The sequence below is a fragment of the Lethenteron reissneri genome, chromosome 23, assembly GCF_015708825.2.
Source record: "Lethenteron reissneri isolate LAM-NWPU_2019-01 chromosome 23, ASM1570882v1, whole genome shotgun sequence".
Classification (NCBI taxonomy): Eukaryota; Metazoa; Chordata; class Hyperoartia; order Petromyzontiformes; family Petromyzontidae; genus Lethenteron; species Lethenteron reissneri.
Genome location: NC_083801.1, coordinates 803,821 through 819,149, shown reverse-complemented (window position 1 = coordinate 819,149; position 15,329 = coordinate 803,821). Strand labels below are relative to the sequence as shown.

The following is a 15,329-nucleotide window of genomic DNA, read 5'->3' as shown; positions in this document are numbered from 1 at the left end:
TTGTGGGAAGCCGCAAACGGCTCGTCCTGTCCTGGACGCTCGCAGTGACCACGGCAGTTTGAGGGGGAATCGGTTGCCTTGGGCCTCATCGGGGGACAAGGGAGCCACTCTGCCACCTGAACCTCAACCGAACCGACGCCCTCCTCACATCTCCACGCTGCGGAGGTGAGCAGAACTCGAGCTGCCGTCCCCCTCGGGTCCGACCGAGGGGATAGTGGTCAGCGTTCGAGAGTCCAGACTTGGGTGGTGAGATGTGCGGGCGATGTGCAGGTTAACTGGATTGCACACAGACTCTGACGCATTCATCAACAAACACGGTGTGTGGACTCAAGAGGTGACGATTTTGGAAATGGGCCTTCTTCAAAGAACAACCATTGCCCGCAATGTTACCCTGATGTAAATTTGTTTTACCTTTTAAAGCCAAAGTGTTGTTGTTGTCATTGACAAATACGGTGAGGGTTTTGTGTTATTTGTGCTTGTGCACCACTGCCAACGCAGTGGCGTCTTATTTTATATTTTTAGAGCATCTTAGCTAAAGGCGCTTTAAAGAGTTTAAAATCGGTAATAAAACCAGAGCGATTTAGTTGGCAAGGGCAGTGCAAGGGCTGAGGAATGAATGACCATAACAGAGGGCACGTGAGTTCATGAAAGGGCTATAGGGGAGGGACGGGACAGGGTGGCGGAGTGAGGGAAGATGAAGAGAATGGGCGATGGAGAAAGCCGTCCCTTGGTGTGGACCAATCAGTTTCAAGGACAATGCATATATTATCATAGTGTTTTTTGTTTGCATTTTGACTGCAAGTATTGTCGTTAATGCAGACATGAATCCTTGTTAAAAGGTATCAGTTTTGTTGCCAGAAAAAAGGGGAAAACCATATGATTATAAGTGGTGGAGTATTAAGATATTAAGAGTGGAATGTAAAGGGGTTAAGAAGGGGGATTGCTTAATGTACAGAGACAGTGTTGATTCCATGGTGTGGTATAGAGTCTATGGGCAGTGTTGGGTCTCTGGTCAGTGTTGGATATATGGGTAGTGCCGAGTCTATGGGCAGTGTTGAGTCTATGGTAAGTGTTGAGTCTATGGGCAGTGTTGAGTCTATGGGTAGTGTTAGTCTATGGGCAGTGATGAATAATGTACAGGGGAAGTTGATTCCAGTGGTGGGATGCCAGGAGGGATTTGAACCAAAAACGGGATTAGGCACAGGGAGGAGAGTGAACAGAGAGACAGAGAGAAGATTGTGAATGAAGAGCAGGAGGGGGTCAAAAAGAGAGGCGAGATAGGTGAGAGGTGATGAAAGGCCATCACAGAGAAGTTGGCTATGTACATTTGTGTCAAAACTTGCAAACAAACATGCTCTGATAATATATGTGTAATGTGAGGATATATTCGGGTCGCTGACGGATCACAACTCGTCACGATGATTGGCTCTGCCGGTCCTGGTCCATAGCCAATGGGGGGATATGCATTGTCTTTTGAGACCGATTGGCCTACACCAGAGAACTTTCTTTCTGGCCTTGTCTCACCACCAGTGTTAGACCAGAGAACAACACAAAAAGGGAGACCGTACAAAGGCCATGCAAGTATCAAAGCCTTATATCTATGGGACCTTTTGCCAGTATCATCCCCGATGGTGGGAAACCCCGTGACGTCATCACCTTCAGAGCAGCAAACTCCGAGCCGGTTTTGACATTCAGTGGCTCATCAGCAGTCAGGTTTGCTTGAACCAATGCTGGTAAATAGCCAGATGTTTATACTGTAGGCTAGGACCCTCTCTTTAAGACATGGGTCCTAGTCTAATTCAAACCTATATAAACCATAACACAAAATAATTATGTGCGTCCAGAGTTCATGTGACCCTTTGACCCTTGTAGGTCCAATAAGTCCCGAGTGGGATCACGGTACAATACGATGTGGCCAACACAGGACTATAAAAATAATAGTCCCAACAGCCCTTTGTCAATCCACTGCTGGATGAAGGTCTCAACTTGCCATGTTGGTCATGGATGTTGTTTGGACACACTTCAGCGTGTTGTTCAGTACAAGTTTATGATGTGCACGCCCAGCACTTAATCAGATATTACTCGCCACTGCCGTTATCTCTGGGGTCATAGTACAACGTGCTAACCATTACTCACTCCTATTTTAGTAAAGCACTATACAAAACTTACACCACACGACAATCGGCTTAACACCACATTGCATTTTAACATCACATTTAGTGTAAATTATCAATGTGAAAGTAATGTTGAGCTAAAAAAATACATCCATGATGAAAATCGTGAATATTTCTCTTGGAAGCTCAGTACAGTAGTTATACACTATATTTTTTAAATGCTCGCTTGAGGGATTGCCGAAAGTCTAGACAGTAATACCTTGCCAACCGCGAGGATTGGTAAATTCGCTGTTGGTAAAGTACAGGGGCTAGGGGCAGGGGCGGTTTCTTCATTAGGGCGATTGGGCGACGCACCACCAATCTCAGCCGTTACTGTGCCTCTGGATATAGTCCAATCAGCGTCATGTCACGTTCTGTGGAGTACCGCCTCTTTTTGGGCGATTTCACTATGGCTGAGAATCGCCCAGAGTGTTCCCATAGACTTACATTCAAAGATGTTTTTTTTCGAACGGCGGGCGAAGCAATGCATTCTCTATGGCTTCCGGGAGGGCTCGCACTAACGTGCTTACGTCATCATACGTAAGCACGTTTCAGTCAACAATATTATGTCGCCACCTAGTGGAATCTTTAATAAAAGAAACTGAGTGGATTGTAATAATAGTGAGATAGAAACAAACAAGATGTATTGTAAGAGTCACTTTATTTTTCATTAATATTAAAGAAGTGAAGTTGCCTTTACATGCTTAAGCTGTTAATTTATCCATTGCATGGGTGGACCTTATCCTTATCAATCATCCAGACATTTGCCCCCCCTGAGAGATTTTGCAGGAGCCGCCACTGGCTAGGGGGTTAGGGTAACCGCGGCAGCGGTCAGACTTAACAAAGTTTACTGTTTATTAACTAAACGCCGAATAAAATACAGTACATTGCACAACAACACAATACACCATTAATATACTTTACATTAACTTTCCATACCTTCAATATTAACGATGATGATGACGATGACAACGAGATGATGGGTAAAGGGCTGGCTAAGAGGACGGGCTCAGCCCAACCCTCGTCTACCGGGCCACAGACGCAACACTCACCTTCACAACTCTCTGCAAGCTTTGGGTCCATGATAAAGGGCAAAATTAACATGTACCGTATAGTACTGTACATAAAAACAGACGGGCAGCTGATCAGCTAAGCAGCACCACGGACCTGCGAAGTTTGTAACAATGACGCCACGCAATACAATGAAGTCATGCAGTAATGCAACGACATAATAACAGCGTCATGTGATTTCCTTAACACCGTGCTTTGCTCGTGGATACCGACATTTCCAGGCCGCGTTTGGTAAATTTAAATACTGTAAAATTATTTCGTGAGACGGAGCGTGAATCTGACCGATCGTGGAGGTAGCAATGTGAAGAAGGAAGAAAGAGGATTGGGTAGCGACAGACCCAGAGGTGCCTCGCGTCTCGCAGCAGTCGGCGAGACAACATGGCGGATGCGATTGTGTGTGCTCCAACCGAGATGCTCGTGGTTGGTAAACAGATATACAGAAGTAAATATGGGTATACTCAAATCTAGCAATTGGTAAATTCGCGGTTGGCAAGGGATTACTGTATTACCTACTGACAAAAAGGTGAATTTGCTAATGGTGTTATATTTTATCTTACAGATGGCTTTTAAAGTCAAGCTGGCCAGAAGAATGTTGATGTGCACTCCTGTGATCCTCTGTATAATGGGGTTTATAGAAGCCTCATTGAGAGAGATGAACGATCCTGATTCACAATGCCACATCAAAGACGAGGGTCGAACTGCAGACTGTTCACATCGTGGGCTGACATACGTGCCTCGGGGTCTCTCAGCTGATATCACTCTTCTCGACTTGTCCTACAACAACATAAAGGCTCTTGAAGTCGGGGATTTCTCCAGTACCCCAAACCTGCAAGTACTTACCTTGGCCTTTAACCACATTCAGAAGATACATCCCCAAGCAATGGCCACCCTCAAACGTTTATATTACCTGGATCTCTGCCAGAACAACCTCTCAGAGAAGCCTGGAGAGGCTCTTGGTAGCCTCCCAAACCTGCAAGTTCTCAATATCTCCATGAACAACTACACCTCATTTGCTTTGGGAGAGGACTTCTCCAGAATGTCGAACCTACGAGACCTCACCATCGGAACGCCAAAAACCACAGTACTAAATGCGTCTGACTTCCAAGCACTGGAAAGCGTCCCCCTAAAATACTTGAACTTGAACACTGGTTCACCTCTTTGGGTTTACGAGACTGGGGCTCTTACCCACTTGCGATCTCTGGAAAAACTTAACACGAACGTCTCTGTTGACAAGGACCCACTCGTTTTATCAAAAATGTTGACGGACCTGAATAATACACACATTTCTGAGCTTGAAATATTTCGAATTTTGAACAACCCTCTCAAAAACGCATCTATAGATTTCTTCAAAGGCCTTGGATCAAGTAATTTACTAAAAAATATGACGCTAATTGAAGCAAACTTTACTGATAAAGAAGTAAGTAACTTGCTCAAAAATATATACTTATCAGAGTTGACAATGCTTGTATTTAAAAATTCTTCTTACACTGACCACTATCCTGTAATATTTAACGGTGTAAAAAATGTAACAAAACTGTCACCTCTCAAGAAAATAGTGATAGATTCAATATTTCATCTAAATATGACGTACCCTATTTTTATAGTAAACATGACACTCTTTCCAAATATATCCCAACTAAAGATATCTAACACGGGCATGAACAAAGTAGACTGCTTTTTCATGAAGATGAAAGCCATTAAGCAGCTAGATTTCTCCAGAAATCTTCTCAATGAGGGTGGCCTCTGGTGGGACTCCTGTAATTACACGGTGATCCTTCCTGAAGCCACTGAACTGATCATAAGTCACAACTATTTCAAAGACCTCAAGAAAATATCAGAAATGGTGTCCCTCATGCCTCGCATCAATTCACTGGACGTGAGTTACAATGGCATTAATTACATCGAAGAGTGTAGGTGGCCATCCTCTCTCGAGAGGTTGATCCTTCGTAACAATGAAATCAGTAAAGAGTCTGTAATCTGCACTTCTGCCAACCTCAAGTTTTTAGACCTCTCCTACACAAGATTGGAGAGATTTCCCAATTACATCTTGACCAATGCAACATCTCTGCAGGAGCTCCATCTCACTGGGAATCTCATAAAGTATATTTCCTCTGATGTAAAATCCCAATCTCTTCAGGTTCTATATGTGGACTATAATGCGTTGGGCATCATTGGTCAAGGCACATTCCAGCACCTCCAGAAAATTAAGTCAATTACCCTTGGGAACAATCCGTTTTACTGCATGTGTGACCTTTACTGGTTCCGGCAACGTTTTAATAAAACACTTCTAAATGGCTGGCCAAACGATTACACATGCAGCTACCCAGAATATTTGTCTGGTAAGGAAATGAATTACTTCAACCCTAATATTTTAAACTGCGACAGAGTAATTGCAATTTCTGTCAGTGTTGTTGTTACAGTGGTCGTCATAGCCCTTGTCATCGGCATTGGACATTATCTTGATGCCATATGGTACATACGCATGGGTTTTATTTGGGTGTCTGCAAAGAGAAGGAGATACAAATTAATTTCAGGAGAAGAGGATCTCCCTTTCGAGTATCACGCGTTCATCTCTTACAGCCACCTGGACTCCGAGTGGGTGCAGAACATGTTGGTGCCGACACTTGAGCATTCGAACCCTGACTTGCGGCTGTGCATCCACGAGCGAGACTTCACACCTGGACATTGGATCGTAGACAACATCATTGAGTGTATCGAGAAGTCGTCCAAGACCCTGTTCGTACTCTCCAGGAATTTTGTGAACAGCGAGTGGTGCCACTACGAGCTGTACTTTGCACAGCACCGCATGGTGGAGGAGAACCAAGACTCGCTCGTTCTGCTGCTGCTCGAGCCGCTGCCCAAGGACTCGCTGCCAAGCAAGTTTTGCAAACTCCGCCGCCTCCTCAGCAACAAGACCTACCTGGAGTGGCCGGCGGAGGAGAGAAAACGCGCCGTCTTCTGGACCAGCCTCAACGCTGTGCTGCAGTCGAGACCATCACCACATTCCGATTTAGGCTCCTAGAAAAAGGGGGGTGGCTATATTGCTTCTATGTCACTTGAATGGGTATAATCTCCCCCAGTATATTCTCTATTTAGTTTGGAACTATATGTATACAACCTGCTATTGCATTAGCTTTTTAAAATTAATATTCATATATTTGTAATGATTCATAATACTTTCTATGTAAATATGTCAATATTTCTGCCATAAGGTCGGTCTGAATTCTGATACAGGCAGACCTCCCCAAACGCGGGGGTTACATTCCTGGAAAATGGCATGTTGTGCGTTTGAAAAATAATATACCTTTTGGGGAAAATAGGATTGCATCCGAAATTATCATCCCCTCCCTCTTTGTTTTACTTCTACGAGATTACCATCCATTTTATTGTACTAAATGATGCTGATTAGCTCTCCATTTCTGGTGTATGTGTGTGTAAACTTTATTTTTCAATTTAACCTCAACACAAACCCCCCATCTCCATTTATCTTTCCTTACCACGGCACTAACGTCCAACGCTCGCCCCTGACACTGATTTGTCAGCCCAAACGCTCGCCTTTAACACTGTATCTCTGCCTGGTGCTTTTTCTGGTCTCAGACTCTGGATCACCTTCCGTACTTCCTCAACAAATAGAACTTCAGTCAGCCACTCACAGGGGGTGACCACTTCTTCCAATATTTGAGGCACCGCAGCCTCAGGAGGGTCATCCCACTTTGCCACATGATGTTTTCCAGGCTGAGGGATTCCCCCTCCCCCAAGATCTCACAGAAATGCTCAGCAATTCTGCAAACTTGTTCCTCGGGTCGGCGATTGGATCACCTTTCTTTTCCGCAATGATGGTGATAGTTTTAGCACTGCAAGTTACTTTTTGATGGAGTTAAAGAGTGATTTGTTATCGCGGGCTACTGAGGCAGATTCCATCTCCTTAGCAACCCCCGACGTTGTAGCGTTGCACGGCTCTCTGAACCTCTAGAGTAAAGGCTGCTATCAGCCTCATTCTCTGACGTGGGATGCTGTAGATGGTGAGAGTGGGCCTGTCGCTTTTTCTCAGCCAGCTGGAACACCTCCTCTGTCAGCCAGGGTCTCTGGGGAGGTTGGGACCGTGCACCCAAATCAGTCATTGCAGCTGCATGAACCACAGTCCTAAACCTCGCCCATTTTCCCTTGGCGTCAGGAGGAGTCGGGGAGGATGCAAACCCCAGCTGCAAGTGATGATGAAATTCTCACAACTTTCATCAGCTAGCTGAGACCAGGCCACTGTGGGTTTCAATGGCAGGCACATCTTACAGATGACAAGCCGATGGTCAGTGGGCAGATCAGCTCCATGGTAGGTCCTGCCTGGTGTCAAGGACATGGGCTCATGCATCCGCTATTCCATCACTATATAGTCCAGCAGATGTTTTTGCTTGGACCCGGCATGCGTCCATGATGTTGGTGGATGCGTTGATGCTGGAAAAGCATGTTGGAAATTACAAGTCCATGGGCTGTACAAAAGTCTAGCAGCCTGCTGTCGTTGTTATTGAGCTGATCTGGCCCATGCCTTTCAATCACTCCAGACCATGGTGCCAGCATCTTGACCAACTCGGGCATTGAAGTCACCCAAGAAGATGACTCTGTCCCTAGGGGCCACTGTAGCTAGCACCTGTGACAGGAGGTGATAGAAGGCATCTGACTCATTGGCCTTGCCTGCATCCCTCCACGGATGTTCGTCTTCAGTGGGGGCATAACTAACCACGACCACCACTCCTCGACCTCTGGTTGATTGGAAGGCGAGCCCAAAGTAGCCTGGGACTTACAGCTTCCCACACCTAACCGCCATGCTCCCACACCCCCTTCATTCTTTTGTTCAGAAGAAGAGCCACTCTCTGTTGTTTGGCAGTCTCCTACCCCAAGTAGAGGACTGTGCACCCCTCATGGCGGCAGGAGCCAGAGCCGGTCCAGTGGACCTCCTTAATACCACAGAGATCCAGGTGGTACCGGTCCAGCTCCCGACAGAGAAGTGGCAGCCTCTCCTCCGCATTGAGCGTCCGAACATTCCACGTGGCCACCCTTCGTGGTTTTTACTGTTTCTGGAGGAACCCCGAGGGTAAGGATTCAGTTTCCTGGCTCCGCCAAATGGGGTTTGGCCAGGAGACGTCATAGACGCCTGCCCCCCTGGGGCCTCTGGCACAAGTTTAGTTAGATTTTTAACACGTGTTTTAGTGGTAGTTAGGTTGAAGGTGGAAGTGTTACCAACCCTCGCACCCATCCAGAGCCCCCATTGGCCGCTGTGGTGGCTGCAAGCACCATGAGGGGAAAAGTCAAATGGAATTGGCCGTTCCCCCCATGGAATTGCTCGCGTCCACCACAGCGTTACTGTCCAGCACCACCGAAGAGGTAGGGTGTTCTTTTTGCCGGATGGTGCAAGCCCACCACACCACATGCATCTCCTTTTGTGGCTCCCTTGACGCGTTTGCTCATGCCATCGGGCATACCACAGTCATCCTCTGACATGTCGTCAATTGCATTGCAGCCACTTTTAAATGTAGATGCATCATTGGAGGCATCACAGTCATCTTTACTACCAGAGACACTGAGTTGGAGCTGTCTCTGTCTGATTGGATTCATCTCCAAGAAAAGGATCACAAATTAATAAAAAAGTATCCCTGGAACCCATGCAGAAATAAGACCATTTACCACCTTGTACAGCAATGTTTTCTAGCAAAATCTATTCATGCACTGGGACGTGGCTTACAGTGACGATACATGGTCGTCCCCGACGAATTTCACAAACGAAGATTGTTACACATGGTAGCATCAACAACATTAAATACTATGCGCTTACGATATTTTTGGTGGGGAATGACTGCTGATGTGGCTCAGCGGGTTGCACAATGTGAAGACTGCGCAAACCGTAAAACGTCTATTTGTCCAATACAATATCCACTGCAGTCAATACCAGTGTCACGTATTAATGAACTATTTGTGCTGGGTATTATTGGATCCCTACCAAAAACACACATCGGGAAATCTCTACCTGTTGGTTGGCATGGAATATGTTTCATGTTGGCCCATAGCTTGTCCCATTCCTGACCAGAAGGCGGAAACAATTGCAGATACATTAGTTACTGGTTATGTTTGGATAAGGGGGCACCAAAAAATAATTTATAGACCAAGGACAACATTTTTCTTCCTTACTCTTTGGTTCTTTCAGTAAAGTCACGTAGTTAGAAATAAAATAAAAACAAATCACGACGTTTCGATTGCAACACAAGCAATCATCATCAGGTGGGAAAACCACAGCAATATTTTTTTTTGCTGAAGTAGGAGAGAGATGCCGTGGTAAGAGGCTATATAGGTAAGAGAGGGGGGAGGGGAAAGGGGCAGAGAGAGAGGGGGGGTGGAGGGAAGCGTTGCGTGGACGCTAAAAGAGGGACGTGAAGCTGGACGGGGGGAAGTGGGTGGGGCTGGAAGTGGGAGGCCGAGCGAGCTGGGGATGCGGGGGGGAAGTTAACTCGGAAACACGGGCGGTGCACGAGTGCCAATGCACCAACAATGCCAATTCAGCAACCACGCCAATGCAGCAACAATGCCAATACAGCAACAATGCCAATGCAGCAACAATGCCAATGAAGCAACAATGCCAATGCAGCAGCAATGCCAAACGCTGGGGATGCCGGGGGAAATTAACTCGGAACAAGTAAACCCGTAAAAACAAAGTTTTTTACTCTAAATCCTTTATATGCGTGGCGGCTAGAGTTCTCTCGTCCTCTGGCTTGAGATGGCTGCAATCTATGGGTCAGATGATTGTCTGCCAGTATTAAGCAATTGGTAATTAAATATTAAATTAGTTTTCCCTAAACAGTGTAAAATTTTGGAAAAAAAATTTCACGAAAATTAATTGTCACACACAACGAGTCTGTGTGGAAAATGTCAGCTCGATTGGATCACGGGAAGTGGGTTAAAAAACGAGCGAAAGATTTGCACGGTCCTAAGCAAGCAAGCGAACTTAATATAAAGGATTTAAAAATATATTCGCCTGTGGAGGACGCGGGGATCGATCCCGCGCCCTTTGGCATGGGAAGCGAGGGCGCTACTAACTGCGCTACTCCACCACGGCCTGTGGAGGGGTTACGCTCTGGGCTCTTACACTGTGATGTTCAGCCAAAGCCATGAATGCGTTCTATTTGAATATATGTAAAATATTTTTTTTTTGTCCTAAAAAGTGTAAAATTTTGGGAATTTTTTTTTCACGAACAATAATTGTCTGGCACAACGAGTCTGTGTGGAAAATGTCAGCTCGATTGGATCACGGGAAGTGGGTTAAAAAACGACCGAAATATTTGCACGGTCCTAAGCAAGCAAGCAAGCACGCAAGCAAGCAAGCACGCGAACTTAATATAAAGGATTTAAAAAATAGACTAGTACTCGGCAGATATGATGGAACAACCATAAACAATTAAGGTTTTACCTGGTTAATAACATCCTTCCAATTATTGCTCAATTTGTATCCATCTTCTCAGTTAAAGTTATGTCTGTTTATATATCTGGATGGCTTCATGAACAAACCTTTAATACTAGCCAGAAGGTTTGCAGTGTTTTTTGTTTGCATTCCGACCACAGGTATTGTGGTGAATGCAAACATGACTCCTTGTAAAAAAGGTGCCAGTTTTGTTTCCAGATAAAAGGGTAAAAAAACAATTATCATATTTTGCTACTTGCAAAGGAGGTTCCAATGGTATAAATGCTTACCCCGAGCTCTCATACTCTGATGGTGCATTGTCTTTGAGTTGTGCGCCTTTTGGCATCATCTGGTCCAACACCATGTGAGACTGGGCTCTAAGAAAAACTGTCTCGGGTGTGGACCAATCAATTTCAAGGACAGTGCATACATTATCAAAATTGTGTTTTTTGTTTGCATTCCAGCTGCAGGTATTGTGGTCAATGCAAACATGACTCCTTGTAAAAAAAAGGTGTCAGTTTTGTTGCCAGATAAAGGGATAAAAAAACAATTATCATATTTTGCTATTGGCAAAGGAGGTTCCAATGGTGACTTAATCGTTCCTCGTGAGCTGCTACTATAGTTAAGTTCATAGTGTATATATGATGCATTTATTCTGTCGGATTTATTTTAATGGAGAATTTTTTTTAAACGTTTAATTTTATTCACATTTGTTTATATTGCAATAACTTCGTTGCTGTTTGTGTTTTGGTGTGTAGGGGTACATTTTTCTCTGTTCACGTGTATATAGGGACAAAGGTTTTATTGTCTTACACTTTATGACTACACAAATTATGGGGATATGGTGTAAGGGGGAATATGTTCACGTTTTCATGATTCATGGGTTACCCGTGGGCGGGTTCTATTTTTGTAGGGGGGGGGGGGGTGTTGCGATCTGTGAAGATTACTGGGATCTGGATACTTTGTGTGAAATCCTGGGGGGGGATTAAATAATATATTTCATAAAATACATGTTAAATGTGTTTTTCTGATCGAGTAATTTTAATAAACTGACAGTACTTGTTTAAGTAAAAATGAGTTTATATGATTTGTTTCGGTTTTATTTGGCTTAACCAGGTAAGAACTCAACAGACCAGAATGATAGTCTGAGGTCAAGTAGTCTGAGGTCAATGAAGTCTCTGTCCTATTTCCACGATGCAGACATTTTACTAAACATAACGGCATCTTGTGTTTAGTTGTGTCGTGTGGGAAAGACCAGCTCACGCACAGTAGCTGCACCTTGTGCTGGATGACACCTGCGTATGTATTACTGGATGGCCAAAACCAAATGAAACAATCTGTATTCGCTTTCCAAAATCTCCAGGCCAGATATCTAGATGGCAGCCGTAAGTAAAACTCATGAATGACCAAGACAGGTGGAAGACATGATACATCTGCTACAGGGCCACACTGTGGCTGTAAGCCGCCTGAAAATTTGGAAAAGCTTCCTCGCTGCATTGTAGGTGTAGTGTGGGTTGTTTACGAGAGTGGAGACGAACGGTTGGAGGCAACACGTTTATTAACAATGGCTACGATACAGCACGTAGCGAACCCTTAGCACCTGAAGGGGTTACGGCCCCTTCACCCGCTGCCTAAGGAGGTACCACCTCCGGACTGACGTGCCCTACTACTGGAGCTACGGTCTCTGGGTCCTCCGGCTAGGGGTGACCTAGAGGAGGCTGTTCTGACCTGACCCAGCCAAGGTACAAGGTCCCGACCACTGGCCCGCTTAGTCCCAGCCCTTACAAGGATGTCGGGCCCCGAGGGTTCTAGGGTCACACCACTGGCCCACTCAGACCCGGCCCTTACAAGGATGGCGGGTCAGGTGAGTCCCAGGGTCCTAGCTAGCTGCGCTTCAGTCTTCAACTGGCTAGCTGGTCTTCAGTCTTCCACTGGCTCCCGAGCCGTCCAGAGGTCCGGCTTTATACAGCTCTGAAGGCGTGCCCGCCCCCGGCCACGCCACCCTTCCAGAGAGTTCCGAGGGGGGTTCTGGCGGATCCCAGCAGACCCCGCAGTCCCCCTTTGTCTCGGAGCTGGGGAATATAGCGGCCCCTATGCCGGTCCAAGGATATACCCCTGGACGACCTCGTTCGCAACTGCAGGTAAGTAGCGCGACCCATTAGTACACATGTAGCCCTATTTACAGCGCTACATATGCACACGACTCTGCTCACTGAGCAAGGATGTTAAAAACACATCAATGTTGACAAACATCTCACTGCAGACACAAACAAAACGACTGGTCGACCTGGAGGTGCGTCTCTAAATGGAGAGTTGGCAGATTAAAGGTCAACACGTGGAAGTGGGGCTACGCGGTCAAACAAAGACCGTGCAACACTGATCACTCTGCAGGTTCCTAAGAGTCATGCATTCTGGAGAACCTCGTCAGGGTAACGTACCAGGCGACATCATGAGCCATGTTCTATTCACCGTTCGAAACGTGGAAAAACCACATGGCTGTTGGCAGGACACGAGAAACATTCATATTAATTATTGTTCTTGGAAATGCAGACTTCCTCATTTCTAACACAGTGGTGGCAGATAAAATGTTGAGAACAGCAGCTGCTTCTAGGAGACAGTGACATCAAGACTGTTTTCTGAGCCTATTTTAATTGTTTCTGCCCATTACAGGCTTCCACAACATAAAGGTAATTTACTTTATACTGTACATCGTATAAGTACGGGATGAATATAGCAAACGGATGGTGTACTGTATGTACATTTCATCTGTTATCCCAATTGCCCGTTCCACAGCTTATAGAGAGAGTTGATGTCGTTGGCTGCTAGGTGGCTGTAATCACAGGAGCCGGATTAATGTAGACTCAAGTGCATTGCCATGAGTTATGTTCACTTGACTGCTTCGTCAAAATGTCCATCACCATTACATGTCAAATTAAGCTTCCTCCCCTGAGACGTGGAGATTGTGTTTGTGAAGTCAAGTCAAATTAAAAAAGCACATGATGATGATTTCCTTTGTCTAAGTGAATTTAACATTTGATTGCTTTGTCTGAGAGTTGGTGAATTTCAGATATACTGCTTTCAAATTTATATTTGTGAAAGTGTGAAGTTACTTGCTCCATAGGGGTCGTCCATAAATGACGTCACGCGATTTTGGACGATTTTTCACCACCCCCCATCGTCACACGGTGTCACAAAAAGTCAGACTCCCCCCCCCCTCAAATATGACATCACAAAGCTCTTCCCCCCCAAAGAAAAATTAAACATGCTTCAAATCGCTTTAAATTATTGCCATTGAAGTGCGTATTTAATGTGGCGCTGCACTTTGATGTTGTAGGAGAAAACATTTATTAAAAGTCTATTTAAGTAAGTAGAACGCGTTGTCTATATTTATTTAAAGTTGCCCATTTTGATGTGACGTCACATTTCTCAAACCCCCCCCCCCTCGTCACACATCGTCACAAATGTCTGCCCCCCCCCCCCCCCCCAGGTGCGTGGCGTCATGTATGGACGGCCCTTTAACACGTGTAGGCTTTCGCGACCAATATCATCCATAATTGAGTTTTTTGGGGTTAGATCGCGTAAATATGCGATCTAACCTAAAAAAACTATTATGGATGATTTATTTACCTTTCCTATACGTTGAACTAATATCGTGTTTTTGTATTTGTTGTTGTTCTGCCTTGCCCCGACTGGACGTCTGTGGAAGAGAGCTTTATAGCTCATCGGATCGGATTCCTCCCCCCCCAGGTGCGTGACGTCATTTATGGACGGCCCCATCGTTTGGTGTCCCTAGCTGCAGTCACAAACAGGTGAGTCCTTTATTCGCCACCTTTGCATTCGGTGTCCATATCTTCCGTGGTCTGTGTGGTTGGGGTTAAGCACTGCTCATTATTTGCGTGGAAGATGAAAGCCGGGCAGTCTGCTGGTTCACTGATCATTTGTATGGTGGGCACCTTGCTTGGTTGAAGGCGGGGACATAGACGTGATAGCATAGTACTGTACAACGGTTTTTCTGCACCGTATTCTGCACCCCATAATGTAGCCCTATATCAGCCGATAACACCTGTTTCATGCATGGTGGTTGTCAATTCAAGGACTATGCAGGCTCAAACCAGTTTTTATGAGTTATATCACGAACATTTTATATAGTACAGTATTTTAATTTTTTCAGTTATTGTATGTACTGTAGTGTATAATGTGCTGTATATGTTTGACACTGAAATCAAGCATAGGTCCTTTTTTGGTGTGCTTTTTTCGGTTTCGCCGAATAGGCACGGGACCGCCGGATAATCGTGGAAGCCGGATAATCGATGATCAACTGTATTAAGTATTGTACTCACGAGGGCATTCTACTGCAACTCTTACGAAGCAGCGGTAGGAGACGAGTTTGGAGTCGTCCTCGACTCAACACAACCCGTGAGAATCCAAAGGATGCAGTGTAACTCTGATGGCAGGGGAGTATGAAGGAGTGAAGGAAAAAATAAAAAAAAGCTTAACGAGAAATCCTAAAACGAGACAGTGCACAGAAGGCTCAACCGGACCTTCCAACCGCAACAAGCGAACAATCAACGACAACGTCTGGCACGTAGGAATGACAATGTAATTTTCCTCCGCGGTCCTGTGGTCTTGCATGCGGTGATTGTTCATCACTGTGGGATCATCGC

At 45.3% G+C, this 15,329-nt stretch overlaps 1 protein-coding gene across 1 annotated transcript; it reads left to right on the top strand.

Moving 5' to 3' along the window:
* LOC133345811 (toll-like receptor 2) lies at positions 1-9,585 on the top strand. Its single transcript, XM_061556807.1, has 2 exons — positions 1-165; positions 3,784-9,585. Exon 2 carries the CDS (start codon positions 3,784-3,786, stop codon positions 6,244-6,246), a length of 2,463 nt encoding a protein of 820 aa, XP_061412791.1. The 5' UTR covers positions 1-165; the 3' UTR covers positions 6,247-9,585.
* Positions 9,586-15,329: the final 5,744 nt, after the last annotated feature.